General features: G+C 46.6%; 3 protein-coding genes and 1 pseudogene across 6 annotated transcripts in view; 2 read left to right on the top strand and 2 right to left on the bottom strand.

Annotated features, from left to right (window-relative positions):
• The window catches only part of LOC311008500 (microfibril-associated glycoprotein 4 pseudogene), a 242,541-nt pseudogene that overhangs the window by 141,943 nt on the left and 79,029 nt on the right, over positions 1–21,569 (bottom strand). The gene's annotated exons all lie outside the window — the stretch shown is intronic.
• On the bottom strand, positions 126–3,107 carry pts (6-pyruvoyltetrahydropterin synthase). The gene is made up of 6 exons (XM_084040423.1): positions 2,763–3,107; positions 1,841–1,920; positions 1,735–1,757; positions 1,261–1,317; positions 692–765; positions 126–594 (listed from the first exon to the last, which is right to left on the bottom strand). The coding sequence occupies exons 1-6, from the start codon at positions 2,852–2,854 to the stop codon at positions 471–473; spliced, it is 450 nt and encodes a 149-aa protein (XP_083896549.1). The 5' UTR covers positions 2,855–3,107; the 3' UTR covers positions 126–470.
• LOC311033140 (uncharacterized protein) lies at positions 7,467–16,264 on the top strand. Its single transcript, XM_084040359.1, has 21 exons — positions 7,467–7,591; positions 7,914–8,351; positions 8,649–8,836; positions 9,195–9,221; positions 9,327–9,581; positions 11,042–11,122; positions 11,212–11,376; positions 11,628–11,717; positions 11,942–12,017; positions 12,132–12,190; positions 12,270–12,475; positions 12,663–12,905; positions 13,164–13,256; positions 13,391–13,452; positions 13,535–13,673; positions 13,872–14,153; positions 14,236–14,320; positions 14,400–14,515; positions 14,983–15,150; positions 15,236–15,328; positions 15,414–16,264. The coding sequence occupies exons 1-21, from the start codon at positions 7,539–7,541 to the stop codon at positions 15,591–15,593; spliced, it is 3,099 nt and encodes a 1,032-aa protein (XP_083896485.1). The 5' UTR covers positions 7,467–7,538; the 3' UTR covers positions 15,594–16,264.
• On the top strand, positions 16,684–20,770 carry LOC311033167 (phytanoyl-CoA hydroxylase-interacting protein-like). Of its 3 annotated transcripts, XM_084040407.1 has the most exons (7): positions 16,684–16,747; positions 16,921–17,022; positions 17,858–18,054; positions 18,886–19,060; positions 19,442–19,559; positions 19,787–19,967; positions 20,221–20,770. In XM_084040407.1, the coding sequence occupies exons 2-7, from the start codon at positions 17,001–17,003 to the stop codon at positions 20,593–20,595; spliced, it is 1,068 nt and encodes a 355-aa protein (XP_083896533.1). In that variant the 5' UTR covers positions 16,684–16,747; positions 16,921–17,000; the 3' UTR covers positions 20,596–20,770. The 3 variants fall into 3 exon arrangements, with proteins under 3 accessions (XP_083896533.1, XP_083896534.1, XP_083896535.1); XM_084040408.1 differs by lacking the exon at positions 16,921–17,022 and having other exon boundaries at positions 16,686–16,747; XM_084040409.1 differs by lacking the exons at positions 16,684–16,747; positions 16,921–17,022 and adding an exon at positions 17,371–17,464.

The raw sequence follows: 21,569 nt of genomic DNA, 5'->3' as shown, positions 1-21,569 counted from the left end.
GAAACAGCTGCTCTTTATTTAAATGAAACCTGGACCAATCAATTAACAACCAATAACCCTCCCACCTGCAGCAGTAACCATGGAAACACTCTGGTACATGTAATATTTGGAACATAGACCTTAGCTTTCGTATGGAAATGATTTATTAAAAATCAAATGTAACAGTTGATTCCACATGTCGAGGCTAAGCCCCGCCCCCTCCTGCGTCCCCATGTGACCGTATTCCAGACTCGATAATATACCTTTGTCAACAGAGAGACTAATACATATTGATCCTGTTTGAATTACACTGATGGTGTTATTCTGATAAAAACTCCCATGGGACAGGAAGGGGTGGGGTTAAAAGGGGCGGGACTTAATAAAATCCCTCAGAACCCTGAACAGTTGGATTTTTGTCTATAAAAGGACCAACGAGGTCCTCTCGCAGCCGACATGAGCCCAATTTGATCCCATGGGGTGTCACGGCGCTCCTACTCCCCTCGGTACACGACCACGTTCTTGTCCGTCTCGTGGATCTTGATCTCGTGCAGCAGGTTGGGGGGCAGAACCTTTGCCATGTGGTCCCAGATGTAGACCGCCACATTCTCCGTGGTGCTGCAGGGACGGACAGAAGCAGACCGTGATGAGCGCGACACATGGACATTCAGGATGCAGCAGGGAGGGGAGGTGGACTGGACTGGACTGGACTAACCTGACGACGCCAGCGGCGAAGTACGGGACGTCCCGATCCAGGTTCCTGTGGTCCAGCGGAGTCATGATGACTTCCTGCAGCACGGAAACATGTCATCAGTGGACGAGATCAATGGAACTCATCAAGTCAGTCGAGGGCTGGTTTAAGTCTCATAGTGGACTAATCTAGATCTGAGGTTTATAAAGGTTAGACCTGTGGCCCTGAGACTGTCTACAGATACACGATAGTCTGACTGCTCTTATAAACTATGCTAATTATCATTTACTAATGAAGGGGTTTGTCTTTTGTTTCATCTAAAAGTTTTCACTTCAGTCAAGTGAACTCAACGCTCTTCAAGAACCGGATAATCTGAACCGTTTGTGATGCGTTCAAACCAACGTTTCACCATTTATCTTTGTTTATCTGTGATTTAATATCAATAACCAGATGAAAAAGATGCTGAAACTAACTCTATAATGATGGTGATCAGTAAAAAGTGTAGAGTCATGCTTTGTTAGGTCTGTCTGCAAGACGACAAGTCAACTACTTTTAAAATGCTTGCTTTCTGAGTGGAGTCTTGGTTGTCTTACCTCGATGCACCTCTTCAGGTCTGTGAGGTTCATCACCATCCCGGTGTGTCGGTCGATCTGTGGACGTTAAATGTTAAACTTTTTATTTTTTAAACAAAACAGAACCTGGTCTACAGAACCAGCCCCCATACTGTCAGACGCCTCTGGGAGTTCAGTCATGAAATAAGGATTAATATCAGATACTGAAGGCTGGAAAATATAAAAATTATAATAATCATAGAATGTAAAATCCACTTCAGGTCTCTGAAGAGAACAGAAGTCATGGATCAGCTGATCCCTAATCTGATCTCTCCGGTCCATCAGCTGGTGGATCAGCTGACTTCACTGTCACCTATCTCACTGATGTTCTTCCTGTCTCACTGCCACTCTTCCTGTATCACTGCCATTCTTCTTGTCTCACTGCGTTTATGTAACATGGCCCCTGATGTAAATCACAGCAAATAGAAATAAAGTTTTCTTTGGATAGAGACTCACCTTCCCGCGAACCGTCACCTCCACTGTGGAAGAGACGAGAGCCAATCAGCAGGAGGCATTTAAATCAGCTGATCATGTAAACGATGATGATGAATTAAAAACAAACCTTTGTAATTGTGTCCGTGACCGTTGGGATTGTTGCATTTCCCATAAACATGTTTATTGTCTTCGTCACTCAGGTGAACGCTGCATGAAGAGGAAGAAACTTTTATTAGTGAGGCGTTCACTGACCTGTGCTGCCTTCAAGTACACCTCGTACACTCCAGCTTCAAATAGGAGAACGAAGCAGAGAAAATAACGATAACGGTAATTAACAGAAACTCATCTTCATCAAACCTCTGCTTCTGATCGCTCTTCATCGCGAGTTTCTTATATGTCATAGATCAAACGATTGATCTACATATTGGCAGATTGATCCATAATGAAACCGTTTCAGTTGTGAGATCAAGCAGCCTGGTGTGAATAGTGCTACAGAATATTATTATTATTATTATTATAAGTAGCAACTGTTTTATCTGTAACACGCTGCTGCTGTTAAATTAGAGGTTTTCTAAAGGGAGTCTGGTGCTCAGAAACACTTCTGCTTCTGTCCACAGGGGGCGCCAGAATCAACACTACATGAAAGTTCCTCATTGTAGCTTTAAATAAAAATGACTAATAAACACATCATTTTCCTGAATGAAGAATATTAAAAACAACATAAATGATCAATAACCTCAGTGTTGCTTTCTATAAGGCGTCCAGGGGAAGCTGAAGACGGCAGCAGCGTTTATACGTCATCAGAACCAGAACGAGGTTTAGTTTATACATGAAGGACCGACGAACGGAAACAATCGCTAAATCAACAACGTGGCTACAGAGATAAATACACAACACGGCGAGGTGTATTCTGGGTGAAAGTCGCCTCCAGACGTTAAACGCGGAAGCCGCTGTCGGTGCACTCTGGAGCGGATCAACGGAACCGGCGAAGACCGGCTGCGGTGTCATGGACCTCGTACGGGTCCTCCTCGGAGCGGAATTGGGACTACCTGTGGAGTCGGTGGCACGCGCTGAAGCTCTGGACCCGCGTGATGTACCCGATCCGGTCAGCCGCGCTTCCGTCCTGCGAGGATCCGGCCATGGTCTGTGGTGGTGGGCGAGGGTCTGTGGAGGGTCGGGGTCTGCCGGAGTCCGGAACAGCGTGATGCTTTAACGGCTCGCGCTCCCGTGATCCCAGCTGCCTGGAGACTATTGGCTCAGATCGACCAGACTTAGACCACGTGTCCCGCCCCAGCCCGCGGGCTGTTGGGGAGTGAACCCAGCTCACCGAGCTCCTCTTCGGCCTAGTTCAGGTCCTCAGCCGGGCAACAGAACCACCAGAACGCTGACCGTAAAGGTCTCCGGCTTAATTGATCTACGTCATTGGTCATCACATGTCAGCTGACTCACGCCACCAGCACTTTATCAACCAATCATTAATCAATCAACACCAGATCAGAGATGAATAAAGAATACTCCATTTTACAGATAAATCCCTGATGCACGTAAATGCCACACTGTACAAATTCTCAATTAAACTAGACAAGTTGTGAATTTAAGAAGTACAAGTACACACGTGTGAGTAGTAACATGCTCATTATGTTTTTAGATTATTAATCACTGATGTTTTGTTGTGGTTAAACAATGAAGCATTCGAATACAACACTGTAAAAATACTCCATTATAAGTCCCAATATTAAATAAAGTAAAAGTGTTCATAACATCTAGTATGTTATATCTTTTAGATTATTTTTTATTAAAACACAACACTGGTGTGTATTTAATCTGGAACAAAGCTGCGTGTTTCCTGAGGTCAGTTTGTGTTTCGTACTAAATGTTCTCACATGAGCATTTTGACTTTTCACAGTTTAACTGATGCAATTACAGATTGTTTCACGCTTCGAGGTTGCATGCTGGTTATTCAGGTCACATGACAGTCAGAGCTCCTCCTGACAGCATGCAGGACCCATAACACTGAACTCATAGTCATTATTAGGGTAAATTAGGTTAATAGGCTTAATTTGTTAAACGTGAGAAGAGGGATACTCTGAGTTTTCCATTCCAGAAAGAGAGTGAACTCAACCTTTAGGTCAGTTACCATAGTAACATGGTAATTGTGAAACAAACCTGCTAACTGGCAGGTTTTCTTCAACAAACTGAGTTTCTCCCTACATGTCTCTGACTTTTTCCGGAATCTGAACTCTGGAAAAATGTGCCATCCTTTCCTCGTCAACCATCGATATGGAAGCAAAAGTGATTCTAGCAGCTTTAAGATTTTAATTACTGACAGTAATATCTAATAACTCTCCCGGTCACCATGGTGAATCATAGTATCGGAGCTCCATTAAGGATGGCTTTGTAGAGTCGGCAGGCACGCGCTTAACTCAGAGTTTACATACTCAGAGTTGATTGAACTATTTCAAAACCGCTGTTCTGGAACCGAAAACTCAGACTTAATATTTTTTGTTGGTTCCTCAGCTTTTGTCATGACAACAGCAACATTTCAAATATAGTATAAAAATAAATCTCAGCAACACAATTTTTTTAAGTTATATTTTGGCCTTTTATTGCGGGAGGACAGCGTGAGAGTGAAAGGGGCGGAGTGAGAGAAGACATGCTTTAAAAGAGGGCTTCAGGGTGGATTTGAACACATGACCACTGCAGGGAGCCTCAGTACATGGGACATTTACCCTACCACTGAGCTATCAGCACACTCATCACATTAATCAATCAGATCTCTTATGATGGGGCAGTCATATTATACAACTATTAAGTTATGCATGAATAGTTCAGATGTTCGTCACACGATGTTCTTGATGTGAAATAATAATAACTAACCATTATTCACTCAATATTTGTGATGTGACATATTGAGTTGTTAAATTGTCCGGGTGCCGCAGTAGGCTATAACTTCCCGAGGGATAACTAATTGATTTCCACAAATATTTATGAACAAATATAAATAAATGCGAACGTGGTCGCAAACTACAGATAGCCTACGTTTTTCTATGACTTGGATGGAAACTGCCCGATTGGAGCGCAGCTTTTAGGCTTCACCTCCTGCTGCGGACGCTTGCACTCGTCTACTTTGCAGGCGAGGGGCAGTTCATCTTCAACTTTATATAGCCAATAACTTCATATTATTAAGTCTGTCTTCAAACAAGCTGACTATACAAAATCAAAGGGGAAAAACACTTTGATGAAAAGTCAAATAAATCAATACAATTCTGATGTTTTAAACATGACCTCGTTTCCGAAACGATTTGGGTTTTATGGTTTTAAATGTTATTTCCTACAGTAATATTATGTCTTACTGTTGTTGAAAAACAATACATTGTTTTACCATACACTTTAGAAGACAAGCAGAAATCATGTTATAGGATGTTAACTATCTCAGCAGTATTCTACCATCTTTGGGAGCGCCCCCTGTTGATGTAATTTATTCCTCCCACCACAGTGGGGCAATAAATCCCCGTTTTGAAACTGCGCAGCTCCATTTAAAGCCCGGTGCAGCGGCTGCTAAATCTCTCTGTTTTTAGTTTGTCAGTTTACGTTAAGAATACGTTTTTCTCGGAGAAGAATATCTGGAAGTAACACGTCCGTATTGTTGTCGCTACGACGCTACTAACCAGCGTTTTTAACCGGAAAGCAGGCCGGAAACGTAGCTTTAATACTACGTACGTAGCTAGCAGCGTCTAGTCGAGCGCTGTCTCACCTCTTCATTCTCTACAGAAGAGTCGATCTTATTGGAGTTCCGCTGAAGGTAAGTCGTTTACATCTGTGGTTTTCTACTGTGGTTTTATTCCGCCGCAACGGCTAGACAGCTAAAGCTAATGTTAGCAGCTCGACCGTTCGTTTTTCGCGGGGCACCGCCCATCGCGCAGTATCATTGGTTCAGTGAGACGTCACCTTCCTGAGCTCCGCGCTGATTGGCTGCAAGCCGACAGGCCCTTGTTAAATGACTGAAGACACGTGGGTGAGTGTTTTTTATATATGTATTGAATACATCCTATAATAAATAATAATTGATGATCAAATATACAAAACATCGTCACCGTTACACAAACGCACGCGAAGGGAAAACATTTTTTTAACGGTGGTGGATTGTAACCAAGTACATTTACTCAAATACAATATCAAGGTACTTGTAGGCTACTTGAGTATTTCCATATTAAGTAACTTTTACTCCATTTCTTCTCGGTGGGAAATGTACTTTTACGGTCTTTGTCTGACAACAGCAGTATTGAAGTTAAACACATCGACATGAATGCAGCAGAAATATTTATCCAGGAGCATCAGAAATAATAATAATAATGATAGTAAAACAATGATTTAACTGCACCATAAATACTTTGATTACTACAACACTTAAAGTACTTTAACTACATTTTGCTGCAACATGGATATACAAAAAACGGAGTCATATATATATATATATATATATATATATATATATATATATATATATATATATATATATATATATATATATAACCATAACCTCTTTGGTTTGCTGCTGTGTTCTATGCTTGAGCACCATAGTCACGTTCACTTTGTTGTCCGACTTGACAGCCTTTGGCTACAGACTCTTTTAGAGCCCGCCCCCTCAGACACCTGCAGCTCTCGTCGGCGTGATAAGTCAAGTCAAGCCAAGACCATCCCGAACAAGCCTGGTGTGTGATGTCGTCTGTATTGGGAGAGACAGTTGATCTGTAGCTATTGTGCTGGGGTGCAGTCGAATAGTCAAAAAATAAGGCGCTAACTCCTATTCCTTGACCTCTGGGGAAAACGTCACGGGGTTAAGGAAAGGCGATAGGAGAACTCAAAAGGACTTAGGAATAGTCTACCGCGGTGCTCAGAGAATCCGACCGGACTTTCACTAAGCTACGTCATTATAACGCGGCCGCTGATGATTGACAGCTGATGATCGGCACCGGCGATTGACGTGCGTCTCCGCTGGAGAAACTACAATAATGGACTACAAAAACTGCTTCTTCCACTTCTCCACATGTTGGTTTTATAAACAGCTGGTTCACTGACCGGCTTCAGGTCCAGCAGCTCCTCCTTCCTGTTTGACCGTTTGCTGTATTTACACTTAACTTGTGGTTTTAGTTTCGTTTTTGTTTGTAACATGATTGAAATAAATAAAAAAAATACCATTCAATTATTATCACTGTCCACACACATGTATCAACACAATTCCAATAACTATATGTGTGCATGAAAGTAATTGTTAAATATGCAAATGCACATATTGTTTGTTTTCATGAACGGCCGAGGTGTGCGTCACTTTAAATGTTCTCGCAAAGAATTGTGGGTCGGCGTAATCTCCTTTCCTTTCGCATAGGAAGGTCCGTTGCATTCTATGCTAAAGGAGCTCTGAAAGGAAGCATTGGAGCTCCTTTCCTTTGCATTTAGAGAACAGCTCTTATCAAGGCGGCCACTTGTTTACTTCCGAGTCACTTCTTCAGTTGGGAACCTTCCTAAGCAAAAAAGACTATTCAACTGCACCCATGGTATAATTGGCTCAAGGTGTGAGGCATGCTGGGTAATCTGAGCCCTACCCCCCTCCACCATGTTTAGCTGCTGCCTCTGACCACTTCGTGCTCTCAACGTGAACAGGAAGTGGTCAGGTATGTGTGGGCGGAGTCTAAGCAGCTCACTGAACCACACCTCTAACAGGAAGTGCAGAGCAGGTTGACGCTCACCCTGAAGTGTGTGTGTGTGTGTGTTTGTGTGTGTGTGTTAAAATGCGATGTGTGTGTTGGTGATGTGTGTAACCTGGGATGGGCATCTGTGACGAGGACCTGGACCTGCAGTGCTGGGGCTGGACTGACCTGTGTGTATCCTCTTTTTATGTGGTGTTTGTAGCATGTAGGTCAGCTGGCTGGTGACAGTTTGGTCAGACTGCTGCTGTCTCTTTACTTTTGCTTCCATCTAATTCCCTAATTAATTATACAGTTTGAAATATATTTATTATAATGGATGTTTAAGGTCGCCTGAGAGTTGTTGCAGTGGGGCATGTTGGCAAATTACAGACGTACGTTCTCTCTTCTTTTAGTGTCTCCATAGAGACCTAAAACATGAGTCAGCACTTTTATACTTCCTGTGTTTTTGCTGTAGAGAAGTAAGAAGACACTGACTCCTAATCTCCTCCTCAGCTCCAGCTACTCCTCCTCTGCCTCTTCCTCCTCGGTGTGGGACTCGGAGCAGGACTATCGGGTCCTCCTCAGGTCCTCCTCCTCGGTGTGGGATTCGGAGCAGGAGCATCAGGTCCTCCTCAGGTCCTCCTCATCTCTGTGGGACTCGGAGCAGGAGCATCAGGTCCTCCTCAGGTCCTCCTCCTCGGTGTGGGATTCGGAGCAGGAGCATCAGGTCCTCCTCAGGTCCTCCTCATCTCTGTGGGACTCGGAGCAGGAGCATCAGGTCCTCCTCAGGTCCTCCTTCTCTGTGTGGGACTCGGAGCAGGAGCATCAGGTCCTCCCCCCCGTCATCATGTCCAGACACAGCCTGAGGCTGGATGACAGCTTGTTGGACCGTGGTCTTCCTCACAGCAGTGCCTCCTTCAGTGTGGGAGGAGCCAGCTGGAGGAGCAGCAGGTGAGTGAGCTCAGGTCACCTGGTTCTAGTCGCCTCATCTAGTCAACTGGCTCTAGCCGCCTCCTCTAAAACATCCTGAATCACTTTGTGATTAGTTAAGAAACAGGTTTTTATTGGGTCACAGATGAGACGACATCTTCATTTAGTGAAAAACAAGCAAATCATCTTAAAGAAGTTGTAAGATTTATTTTTATATCTGGTATTTTTTAAGTCACTGAGAGAAATGAAAGTGTTTATCTATCACTCACCTCAAAACACGTTATCCCCTCCTCCCTCTTCCTCCTCTTCCTCCTGCAGGTCGTTGAGATCTCGTCGCTCCCAGCAGCTCTCCCTCTCCTGCTCCGAGTCTCTCCTCCTCAACTCTCCCCGTAAGGCAAGCGGGGCGTCACTCCTCAACAGCAGCGCCGCCTCCGACGCCTCACTGCTGTCGTCGCTGCTGGACGAGTCCTCAGTGCAGGAGTCCACGCTGGTCGACACCCTCTGGGGTAAACCACCTGCTTTTAAAGCTATGGTCTACGATTTGGAATTAAAAAAAAAAATCCATTCAGTCTATCAGCCTGCATAGAAGTTGACCAATGGGAGCCATTGCTCCGGAAGGCTCCCATTGGCTCGTACCCTCCATCCAATCCCCTCGTCTCCCCTGTTTCTCGTCATCCCGCCTCGTCGAATGGAGTCTATTTGATGGGTGCTAGGCTATGCTAACATTGTAGCTGCTCCATTAGCCAGATTTTGCTTCTTTTGCGTTGACTTTGTGTTTGGTGTGAACACGTCATCATACAGTGAGAATGTCTTTTATAGTGGAGGGTATAATATAATGTAGTCTCTTTCCCCTTCCTGTTACAGGTTTGGACGAGGACATCGATCCCAAAGGTTGCTTCATACTCCTGATAATGATAATGATGATAATGTATAAAAAAAATAAAAAATAAATAAAGATCTACAATGGGTTGATGGTGACGGGCGTCTCTGTTCCAGAAAGCACCATCGTAGCGGATCAGAGCACCATCCTGGCCGACCGCACTCTGATTGGTTCAGACGGCCGCTGTCCCAAACACCTGGCCCAGACCCTCAGCAGGGTCCCCTGTAAGGACTGTGATCTGGACTTGGACAGGAAGCAGTCCATCCCCACATACGGCTCCTCCTCTAAAAATGCCTCCTCCTCGGGGCCCCGAGAGCCAGAAACCTCCACCATCTACTACAGAGACCGAAGCCGCAGGACAGGTGAGACAGGTGAGACAGGTGAGACAGGTGAGACAGGTGAGCTCAGTGAAATGGCAGGATGGGGTGAAACGGCAGGACGGGTGAGGGTAGAGGGAGACGGCAGGACGGGTGAGACAGGTTGGTTTCAGTTAGTCAATAACATAAAATAAGGAAACCTCTTCACTCTTTAAACTCGTTTCATCTCCAGCAGCTTTGACTTACTGTGACGACGTCTCACCTGTACTCAGATCAGCTGTTAGTCTGTAACGTAGTGTGTTTCTTAGCAGGTGTGCTGGCCTCCTGGTGGTCCAGGTCAGCAGGTGTGCTGGCCACCTGGTGGTCCAGGTCAGCAGGTGTGCTGGTTTACCTGCTGACTCTGCTGTCTGATCACATGACGATGCTGCAGAAGCACCACCGAGCGACAGGTAGATCACCAGACCTACACGCTGCCTTCTCATTGGTTTCCTCCTCTCCATGGCTCCGCCCACATGGCCTTTACAGCACATAGATCACTTCCTGTCTGCTGAGCTCACTGAGGTGTCCGGGGTTACCTGAACGTGTCTCTGGATCTCATTCAGGTCTGACTCTTCCAGATGTGCTGCAGCTGTTGGACGCGTCTCTGCTGTGTGTGAGCAGAGCTGCAGCTCGCTGTGTGTGTGTGCTGACACTCACCTGGCAGGTGTGTCGGGGGCTTGTCACCGCCAGCAACGCACATGGAGGTACTGACTCTACACTGGTCTCCGGGACACTGGTCTCTGGGACACTGGGATCACACCTTCACTGGGAAGCGTCACCTGAACCTTCTTTACCTGCACGCTGTTCAACCAGCAGATCGCCTGCTCTTCATCACCTCACTCACTTCCTGTTTCTGCTCCTCTTCTACAAAGTCCTGAAGGACCACCAGCACCTAGAAAACAAACCTGGTCCAGGTCTGAGTACTGAAGGACCACCAGAACCTAGAAAACAAACCCGTACCTGGTCCTGGTCTGAGTCCTGAAGGACCACCAGCACCTAGAAAACAAACCTGGTCCTGGTCTGAGTCCTGAAGGACCACCATAACCTGGAAAACAAACCTGTACCTGGTCCTGGTCTGAGTCCTGAAGGACCAACAGAACCTAGAAAACAAACCCGTACCTGGTCCTGGTCTGAGTCCTGAAGGACCACCAGCACCTAGAAAACAAACCTGATCCAGATCTGAGTCCTGAAGGACCAACAGAACCTAGAAAATAAACCCGTACCTGGTCCTGGTGTGAGTCCTGAACGACCACCATTACCTGGAAAACAAACCTGTACCTGGTCCTGGTCCGAGTCCTTCCTCTCTCACCTGCCATCTCACCTGTCCCCGGGTTTCCCTCCCAACACCCTTCACTTTGGTTGTTGCCATGGCAATATGCAAACGCCACCCCCGGTCTGGTCCCCGGCTCGGAGTACGGTGGCGAGGCGTTGAGTCTGCTGCCAAGTCCTGACTGTGTCTCCTCTCTCTGCTGCAGCTGGATCTGGTCTCTGCAGAGTCATGAACCCAAGGGAGTCCACCAGGAACCAGGAGGAGGTCCAGCCCGACGGGTCTCTTTGTGAGTCCTCCATGGATTAGTTTTATAAATGTCTTTTAGGTGCTTGAACTCGTCTCTCTGGTCTTTTAATCAAAGTGCTGCACCAACAGGTGACGACTGTGAGGAGAAACGCTGCTCGGAGACGCTCGTCGCCTCCTCCTCTTCCTACTCCTCCTCCTCTTCCTCATGGTCCTCCTCCTCTTCTTCTTCACGGTCCTCCTCCTCTTCATGGTCCTCAGTGGCTTCCCGTCTGTGGAATGCTGCTGTTCTCACAGGTCCAAAGAACTTGTCTCTAGTTGTAGCCTGGCTGAAACATAAACGAGCAACCAGACCGGATCAGCAGGGATCCTGTTCCTGGTTCACCAGCCGGTCTGAGGAAGAGATGTGAACACAGTTTTCACTGATGTTCTCTGATCTGGAATCAGTTCTACAGATTTATAACATCAGATTTAAATCACATTGCTGCTATAAAGTTGCCGTTGACGGTGGAGTTTCCACTAACAAGTTTGTTGCATTGCCTCCTCAGCTGTGTGTCTCTGTCAGCTGACTCTCAAAGCCGCTCGACCTTTGACCCACAAAACCCTTTCAGCCACTCGGAGTGCAGGATGCTCCGCAGGTCAACACAGAGTCGCCGTCCGCTTCTTCTTCTTCTTCTTCTTCTTCTTCTACTTCTTCTTCATAAACATCCAGCAGTTACAAGTTCTTGTTAGAAACTGAACCCTTTGGTTTCTTCCTTTATTTTCATCTTCATCGTTCTTGCTGACCTCTAACCTGCTGCTGAACGGCGTCATGTGATCACGTGACCACCTGCTGACTGTGTGTGTGTCTTTGTCTTTTTAGGGAAGACAGCTGCTGACGTGTACAGGCGGCTCAACGGTCGATTGCGTCGCATGACCTCTGGCTTCCTCCCGACTCGGCAAGTTGTTTTGTGTTTTTCAGGCGCCTGAGCTTTGTTTCTAACCATTGTTCTTGTTCTCCAGAGGATGAATCTGCTCACGGTCTGACTGTTGTTTTCTGGTTTCTCCTGCAGGTTTCCTCCCAGTCTCCTCCTGGTCCTCCTCCTGGTTCTGGTCCCTCTGCTCCTCTTCAGTATGTCAGAGAATCTGTATTCCACTAAAATGCTGTCATGTTGTTTAGTTCTTGTGGATCTCATGTTCTTCTCCTTCAGGTCTGTGCTGGTTCGGTCCAGCTGGTCTACAGTCTAGCCTTCCAGATGTCCACATCACAGAGTGGAGGACCGTGGTCTCTAGTGTCCCCGGTCTGTCCTCTATATACAGCTTCATGTCCTCCCAGAGCCAACCAGCAGAGAGAGCCGTGGAAGAGTCGAGTGAGGCGGAGCCTCTCTACAGTCAACGGCGAGTGGCAGGAAAGGAGGTACTGGCGCCAGAGGATGAACCTTTATTCATTCTCTCTGGGTGAAGATGGGAGGCGTCTTTTATAATCGGGGTCCCAGAGGATGAACCTTTATTCATCCTCTCTGGGTGAAGATGGGAGGCGTCTTTATAATCGGGGTCCTGAGTTGGACCTGATATGTGGTGTTAACGTTCCTGTTGCTACACAGGGAGAGGAAGAGCCGGTGGACGAGTCGACGCGGCTGGTTGGTCTGGAGAAGAGTCTGATGGCGCTGTGGGAACACGTGGAGGTCGGAGGTCAGCGGGCGGAGCAGAGACACATGGAGGTGCTCCGGCTGTATGCCGACCTGCAGCAGCAGCTTGTCTCTGAGCCCTGGACGAAGGGCCAGCTGGACCAGCAGCTGGACCAGTTCAGGAAACGACTGGACGAGGACAGATGGCAGAAGGATCAGGTACTGGACTCTTCAGGACCTGGGACTGTTGAGTATTCAGATCCTTTACTGCAGTAAAAGAACTGATACCACACTCAACATACCCAACTGCATGTACAAGTACTACATTCAGAACCTGATAGTAGTAATACTTTTAACAGTAGTCATTTGTCACTCTCTTGTAGAAGATCTAAATGCTCAGTGGATCAATACAGTTCCCAATCTGGAGCAGATTTACTGAGCATGATGGGAAACTGTTTCCTTCCTGTTGGTCTGTAGTCTCTGCAGCAGGACTTGTTGCAGCATCGGAGCCAAACGTCTCGTCTGGATCAGCTGGAGCTGCAGCTGCAGACGCTGGCAGCCACAACGGAGGTACGGCGTGTACAACGACCACTTCCTGTCCCCTTGCTGCTTTTGATCTGACAGGGGCTCCCAGTTGTGATCTAACGGAGGCTCCGGTTTCAATCTGAGGGATCATTTGGCTCGTTGTTGTTGTTGTTGTTCAGGAGCTGCAGTTGAGACAAGAAGCTGTGACGGCGGTCTCACCTTCACCTGGAGCTGCAGTCAGGTGACCTTCATCCTCTTCTTCACACCACCAGATGTTTATATATACGTGCTGTGGGCTTGAGTTGTCTTGTAATTTCCTCTAGCGGTGGCGTGGACTCCCATGATGCCTTGCTGGCGGAGGTTGCGCGGTTGGAAGAGGCTCTGGAGGACGTCAGGCGGGAGGTGGAGGGTCTGTCGGGGTGTCAGGACGGCTGCTTGCGCCTCGAAGAACTCCAGCAGACGGTAAGACGAGGCGCACTTTGTTGAATTTGTATTATTATTATTGTAATATTATTATTAATATTTTTATTTTTATTATTAATATTGTTGCATTTCTTCATTGACTATCCTTCAAATAAATGTTAGTCAACTGTACTTTCTGTGTTCTGTCACCGTTTGTTAATGATTGATGACTCTGTCCTCGATCTGGTCTCTTCTCAGGTCTCCACTCAGGTCCGCGAGGAGGTCCGGGTCCTGGTCTACGGCAACCAGCTGATGGTGGGGGGTGGCGCCCCGGGAGACAGCCTGCCAGATTCCCTCCTCCAGTGGCTGTCGCAGCAGCTGGTCAGCGGCGCCGACCTGGAGGCGGCCCTGGCGTCTCTGGAGCTTCGCATCCTGCAGAACGTCAGCCAGCAGCTGGAGCGGCGCCACAAGGCGGGCAGCCAGGAAGCGGGCGAGGATGCGGGCGAGGAGGCAGTCGAGGAGGCAGGTGTCACCCGGGAGGTGAGCTGATGTTTGCAGTCTGAAAGGAGCTTTAAAATGCTCATTCCTTTTTTTAACTGGTTTAACGATGATCGTCTTCCAGGACGTCCACGTCATCGTGAAGAACGCTCTGCGCCTGTTCTCTCAGGACCAGACCGGCCTGGCGGACTACGCTCTGGAGTCTGGAGGTCAGAACCTGAACCTGAACTAAGACTGCGTGGTAAGGTGTTCGGGATGCTGACTGCTGTGTCTGCTGTTGTTCTGCAGGGGGCAGCGTCCTCAGTACTCGCTGCTCGGAGACCTATGAGACTAAAGCGGCGCTGCTCAGTCTGTTCGGACTTCCTCTATGGTATTTCTCCCAGTCGCCTCGCGCCGTTATCCAGGTAACACAACTGTCGTCAGTCAGACCGCCTGTTTCTGTTGTTGTTGTTGTTAAAGAGTAAACAGTCACTGGGTGAGAAAAGCACAATCAACAAGTATTCATAAATGCACCAGCAGGAGTTCATAATTTATGTTCACGTTATATTAATTATCCGTTTTAATAACACAAACCAGTTAGTGTAGCAGACCAGTGAGTCCCGGTAAACCTGTCCTGAACGTTAGACCAACGAGGACTTGAAAGACTTGAAGAAGAGCGATTGAGACCATAAACTCATGTTTACAATGTTTACGGAGATAATAAATCAAGAGTGAAGTTCGGCCATTTCCTCAGACTTATATACAATCAGAGGGGAGTCGCCCCCTGGTCAGCAGAGAGAATGCAGCTTTAAGGACCTCCAGGAGGTTTTAATCATTAAGTCGGTCAGATACATCAGATTGGTGATCGGGTTCTGACCTGGTGCTCCTGCAGCCCGACGTCCATCCAGGAAACTGCTGGGCCTTCAGAGGCTCCCGAGGCTTCCTGGTGATCCGTCTCTCCATGAGGATCCTGCCCACCGCCTTCACTCTGGAGCACATCCCCAGGATCCTGACCCCCAGCGGGACCCTGCACAGTGCCCCCCGAGACTTCAGCGTCTACGTAAGACAGCCAGAGACCTGCAAGAAGCATGGATGACCTGTCTGACACCTGGGTGACCACTTCCTGTTTTTGTCATTGTGTTCAGGGTCTGGAGGATGAGGGTCAGGAAAGGGGGACCCTGCTGGGCTCCTACACCTACGATGAGGATGGAGAAGCCCTGCAGACGTACCGGGTCACCGTGAGTACCGGAGGGAGAGAGAGTGAATATGAATCCAAGGTACCAATGAGGTTATTTATAAAGAATCTGATCTTTTTGTCAAAAGGAGGAGAACGACGGAGCGTTCCAGATCATTGAGGTTCAGGTTTTGTCCAACTGGGGTCACGAGGAGTACACATGCATCTACCGCTTCAGAGTGCACGGGACACCGAGCGACGCCAGCGGACTCTCCAAGGACTCCCCGAGGAGTCCCCTAAGGACTGAGGAGGCCCCTGAGGACTCCTGAGTCCCCTTCTTTCAGACGTCCCCTCAGTCCACCGACTTCCTGCTTCCCTCCAGACCAATCGTGACCTCTGAGTGTCGTCAGTTTCCTGTGGACAAAGGACGCTCGTTGGTGATGTATGATTCTTCTGTCGAGGGTTATTATTTTTATATGCGTGTTTGTCTTCGGTGTTGACGTTTTAGCTCCGCCTTCTTTAGATAAGTCACGTTTTCCTCACAAGCTGAATGTTTGTTGAAGCTGTTTCTGGCTGAAGAGAGATTTAGTCCCTGATGATGGAGGAAAACAGTCCTCCATGGGACTTCTCTGATCCGGCTTCAGGAGACAACATCTTCAGTATGAATGGGAGGAACCAGTAGAACCACCATGAAACTGCTGCAAATATTGTTTTTAAGAAAAACTTATTTTCTTTATTTTAAATGTTCCAATACAACATTTAATATTAGTTTTTAAGATGAAAATGAAATGTTTTCTTTTTCATTTACAAATGCACTGATTCACTTAACTAATTAAACTCTGGGTTAGTTAATTTGTCTTCAGTTTGATGGAAGATTAGAACTTTTATTTTGTATTTATGTTGTGAAATGTGTTGGAACCACTTATTTTTACATCCTAAATGTATTTTTGTGTGTTTTTGTGATTTCAAGCTGAACTTAATAAAGATGTTAAATAATGTGCGTGCGCCTTGTTTATTAATCAGATGTGGAATTCATGGAACAACTGAAAACATTTTGTCTCCATTGACTAGCGTCCATATTTATTCTGAAAAATGGCCATGTGGGCACACAGGAAGGGGCGAAATGAAATCTTTAGTTTATCATCTTCAATCTTTCAAGTTCTTTATTTGTCAATTGTCGCACATTTCAGTCGTCGGCAATTTAATTTGTGTTCCTTCGACGCTGTGACTTTCACATAAATATAAAGGGTTTCCGAGGAGATGAAACACAAATTGAGTTAATCTCTTTATATAAGAGCGGCTTTAATTCACTTTCCAGCCCGGCTGGAATAATCCCCCCCCCCCCCACCGACATGATGGTTTAATCCACAGACGATGACGTCTCATTCCATCTGTTTTTCATGTCAATCTCATTTTGATGCTCTGAAGAAGCCCATGAAGAACACGACTGAGAGATCCAGAATCCCATTCTGGGATATTTGAGGTAATTGTACTTCACTTATCATTACTTATTAGAGTAGACACCTGAGAACCTGTAGAGACCTGATAACCTCACTTTTGTGGTATAAAAGTTGATTAAAGTTGCTGTGAATCAAAGTCTCTCGCTCTCGCTCTCTCTCTCTCTGTCTGTTGTTGATCACCCTGTGATGTCACAAGAGAGAGAGAGTGATAGAGCGAGCAGCTGTCAGATTGAAGCTGATGTAGTCTCAGAGATTCATTCTTCTCTGGATGGAAACATGATGGAGGCTCTTCACACAGGTGTGTGTGTGCATGTGATTAAACTCTGTTAGTAACAGAGTTTGTGTGTTTTTTGTGGTGGTTTTCTGTCGCTCGGGAGAGAGGTGAGACGGGAGGAGACAGGAGATTAATCCAGACTGAGGACACCCTGAGACTTGGGAAGTCCTTCCATCTCCAGGCTGAACTGGATTTACATGCTAACGTTTAGCAAGTGTAAGCGTTGCAGTTTAGACGCATCACGTTGACCTGATGGTGGCACTAGAGGAGAGTTACTGCCGTTCAACCTGAATGATGAACCAGATGAGGAGGCTGATGGTCGGGGATGTGGATCTGATGTGGACCGTGATTCAGGGTCCTCGGTGTGTTAATCCCTCAGTGTGTTTTAATGGTGATGAAACGCACACTGACGTAATCTTCTTAGTGAGCTGGCGAACGCAACACATTGATCCACCATCTACTCCAGGTACTTGTACTTTATTAAAATCGTCAGTATAGAACATCAGGATAGAAACAGAACCGAGTAGAACAGACATGGAAGACGTGACCGGTACAAAAGAAAATGGTGATGTTAGTTGTCATGATGACTAACAAATCGGACTGCAAAGTGATCACAGCAAGTGACGTCAACGCTCACCAGGAAGAGAGAGGCTGTCTGGAGAGGTAGCTAGTTAGCTAGGTAGCTGGTGCAGTGGACCCTGGGTTCCTCCTGGTGGGCCCAACAAGGTTCCTCCAGGTGCAGTGGGCCCTGGGTTCCTCTTGGTGCAGTGGGTAGGCTACTGGGTTCATTCTAGTCCAGGACTAGCCCGGACTCATGTGTCGAGAGTGTGTATGTTCATGCATTTCGACTGTCTTCCAGCCACGGAGTCTGAAGACGGCAGCATCATGGACCTGGATGACCTGCCGGTTCCTCAGCAGATCCAGATCAGTAACATCACATGTGACTCGTTTAAGATCAGCTGGGACATGGAGGGGGGAGGCGGAGACCGAATCACTCACTACTTCATCGACCTCAACAAGAAGGAGAACAGGAAGGAGAACCAGTTCAAACACAAGGTCTGTTTACAGTAAACGCTGGGATTGGACTTCAGATCCTGCAACGGTGTGACTTTCCTCAAGTCTCATGGCAGTTTGTAAAGCAGTCACAAAATTTAACAAAACTTTAGGCAATGAAATGAATGTTGTGTTTAATTTATGACAAAAATGTTAGAATTACACGACAAAAAGAACGTTAACTTTAGACACCAATGTTAGCTTTACACAACAAAATGTTGTGACATCACAAATCAAATGTTGTAACACACAAATCAACATTAACTTTAGACAACAAAATCAATGTTAGCTTTAAGCGACAAAATCAACTTTAGCTTTAGACAACAAAACTAATGTTAGCTTTAAACGACAAAACCATCGTTAGCTGTAGACAACAAAACCTACATTTATCTTTAGGTGACAAAACCAACCTTGGCTTAAGACGACAAAAAGAACGTTTAGGCGACAAAATCAATGTTAGCTTTAAGCGAAAAAGTCAACAATATCGTTAAGACGACAAAACTAACGCTAACCTTACACGACAAAACCATCATCAACTTCAGACAACATAAAGAATGTTTACTTTAGACAACAAAACCAACGTAAGCTGTCAGCGACAAAATCAACGTTAGCTTTAGACGACAAAACAGACGTTTGCTTTAGACGAAAAAACAGACGTTAGCTTTAGACTACAAAACCAACGTTAACTTTACACGACAAAACCAAAGTTAGCTTTAACTTGGCTGAATATTAATACGTGAAACAAGCATATTTCCATCATGTTCTACATCATTTTTGACACAAACTCTGCAGTGTTGCCGTTCTGCAGTGCTTTAATGGTGGCATGTTTTACAGGATGTGCCGACAAAGCTGGTGGCGAAGGCGGTTCCCTTGCCGATGACAGTGAGAGGTCATTGGTTCCTGAGTCCTCGCACAGAGTACACCGTGTCCGTCCAGACAGCCGCCAAACAGCAGGATGGAGATTATAACGTTTCTACGTGGAGCGAGATCCTTGAGTTCTGCACCGCAGGTCGGCCCTGCATTAATACATTAATAATATTAATTAAATGTTTTTACCTGACCTGTCCAGGGTGTACCCTGCCTTCGCCCAATGACAGCTGGGATCGGCTCCAGCCCCCCCGCGACCCTGAATACAGGATAAGCGGTAGACAATGGATGGATGGATGGATGGATGGATGGATGGATGGATGGATGTTTCTACCTACTTCTGTCCCTATCATAATAACTACATATTTGTTCATTTTCAGAATTTTGACCTTGAACCCTTATGACCATTGTCAGTTATTATTGTTGTATTTACTGTATATTTCATTGTAATAATCTCTGTTCAGATCAAATTAATGTGGCATCATGTGACCATTGTTTTCCGTCGTCTTGTCTGTGTGGTCAGATTACTCCACCGTCCATCTCAACCAGCTGCTGCAGAAAGCCGAGGCCATTGCTGGCAGAATGCTGCCGTTCTCTGTTTTCTACCGAAACCAAGGGAGGGAGTACTTCCACCAGGCCAGGTGGGTGTGTGTTAGCATGTACCAGTGTGTTAGCATGTCCCGGTGCATTAGGTCCTAGTTAGCATGTCCTGGTTTGTTAGCATGTACCATGTGTAAGCATGTCCTGCTGTGTTAGCATGTCCAGTATGTTAACATGTCCCGCTGTGTTAACATGTCCCGCTATGTTAGCATGTCCCGGTATGTCCTCTGTCCAGCTGTGTCTCAACGCCGCCGTGTGCTTTCTCCAGCCCCTCTTATCGCTCCAGAGATGCTCAGTGCCGCCGCATGCTGCCGTCGGTTAAAGACAACAGCGGCAGCCATGGGTCGCCCATCAGCGGCAAACTGGAGGGCGTCTTCTTCAGCTGCAACACAGAGTTCAACACAGGAAAACCCCCCCAGGACTCTCCATATGGACCCTACCGCTTCCAGGTACTGCCGAGTATGTTTGTTTAGTTTGTGTCTTTTCAGTGCCATATTAGAGGTCAACCATCTCTGCTAAAACTGCACCTGAACAGCAGTATGTTGACCATGATGGACCGCTGGTTCTGGTTGTAAAGGTGACATTGTTCTGCTGGTTTCTAGTTGTACAGGTCACATTGTTCTGGTTCTGTTCCAGACCTCTAAGCTGATGATTTAGTCTCAGAGAGGCAGAAGAACTAACACTGCATTTGTTTCTGCACAGATCCAAGCAGACATCCTCTTCAACCAGAACACCAACGTCTACTTTGGGGATTTCTACTGCATGTACACATCCTACCACTATGTGATCTTGGTCCTGGCTCCCAACGGCTCTGACGGAGATGCCTTCTGTAAAGGGAGGCTACCGGCGCTGGACAGATCCAACAACTGCTTCCTGAGCTATGCCGAGGAGGACAATGGGCTGCTGTCCTTCCGTCACGCCCAGGATGTCATCCTGGAGCTGATCTACACAGAGCCGGTGGATCTGTCTCTAGGGACCGTAGGCCAGATCAGTGGGCACCAGCTCACCAGTCAGTCCACTGTTAATGCCAAGAAAGACCCCAGCTGTAAGATTTGCAACATCAGTGTGGGACGTTAGCCGGATCTTTGGTCGGATGATCAGCTAACGCTAATGGTTACTAGCTAGTAGCATACAGGTTACTAACTAGATTTACCACCCTCTTGTTGTGGGCCGCCTTGCTAGCTAAGTGCTAATTAGCCTGGCTGGCTAGCAGGCAAGTCATTAAACTAAATCTACCTGTTTTAATATGTATAGTCATAATAAATCATCTCTCTTGGTCTTCCAGACATTCATTGAACCAAAGTTGCCCCCAACGGGAGTGGGTCCTATGTTCCCCTGGTCCTATGTTCCCTAGTCTGTTATTTTTTCCACCATCAGTGCCAAATTCCACGGCAAATAGGCCTATGTAGGCCTACAGGCTGTTTAAAGGCCCTTACACACCAAGACGATCATTGGCCATCGGACAGTCTGCCGATGTCGATGACACGAGTCTGTACTGTGCCATCGGCCGTCGTCAAAGCCGTCTGCGTTCTTTTCAGCCGATTCGTCGTTCAGTCTGACCAATCTGAGTGACCAGCAAATCAGTGAACGAGAAGATGTCGGGGAGACGGGAGCCGATTGATCAGTCCAACTGCCTTTTCTGACGACGATCGCCCGTCAGATTGGTGTGTCAGGGCCTTAACGCACATATCCAAATAGGCCTAGATGAGGAGAGATTAGGCTGTAAATTGTCTTTTGTTTTTGTCACGTTTGGACAGTTTAAATAAACTATATATATGTATTGCGACCGGGGAACATAGGACCCTTTTTGGGAAAACCGGGGAACATGCACGCACGCACGCACGTCTTAACACGTTTTGTGGCCCACAATCTTTGACTTCATTGTGCGGACCTCATTTGAAAATTCAGATATCTCAAAGTTAATCAATGTTTTACTGCAAATGTTATAAGGAACCTCTTAAATGTCCTCAAGTCCTGAAGTTGGCTTAGGATTCAAACAGACCACAAAGCAGGGGATGCTTTAGGGGTGGGCTACCTGGTGATTGACAGGT

The sequence above is a fragment of the Eutrigla gurnardus genome, assembly GCF_963514095.1.
Source record: "Eutrigla gurnardus genome assembly, chromosome: 22".
Lineage (NCBI taxonomy): Eukaryota > Metazoa > Chordata > Actinopteri > Perciformes > Triglidae > Eutrigla > Eutrigla gurnardus.
Note: the sequence above shows the minus strand (reverse complement) of the source record. Positions and strands in the feature narration are given on the sequence as shown.

Excerpts from the sequence above, each read along its gene's own strand:
- pts (XM_084040423.1), bottom strand. The coding sequence starts at position 2,854 with ATGGCCGGATCCTCGCAGGACGGAAGCGCGGCTGACCGGATCGGGTAC. Across the intron at positions 1,921-2,762 it reads GCGTGCCACCGACTCCACAG|CGTTCACCTGAGTGACGAAG; the intron begins GTAGTCCCAATT and ends CTCTTCATGCAG. Across the intron at positions 595-691 it reads TTCGCCGCTGGCGTCGTCAG|CACCACGGAGAATGTGGCGG; the intron begins GTTAGTCCAGTC and ends CCGTCCCTGCAG.
- LOC311033140 (XM_084040359.1), top strand. The coding sequence starts at position 7,539 with ATGGGCATCTGTGACGAGGACCTGGACCTGCAGTGCTGGGGCTGGACT. Across the intron at positions 8,352-8,648 it reads GCCAGCTGGAGGAGCAGCAG|GTCGTTGAGATCTCGTCGCT; the intron begins GTGAGTGAGCTC and ends TTCCTCCTGCAG. Across the intron at positions 12,018-12,131 it reads TCTGGCTTCCTCCCGACTCG|GTTTCCTCCCAGTCTCCTCC; the intron begins GCAAGTTGTTTT and ends TTTCTCCTGCAG.
- LOC311033167 (XM_084040407.1), top strand. The coding sequence starts at position 17,001 with ATGATGGAGGCTCTTCACACAG. Across the intron at positions 19,560-19,786 it reads GAGTACTTCCACCAGGCCAG|CCCCTCTTATCGCTCCAGAG; the intron begins GTGGGTGTGTGT and ends TGCTTTCTCCAG. Across the intron at positions 19,968-20,220 it reads ATGGACCCTACCGCTTCCAG|ATCCAAGCAGACATCCTCTT; the intron begins GTACTGCCGAGT and ends GTTTCTGCACAG.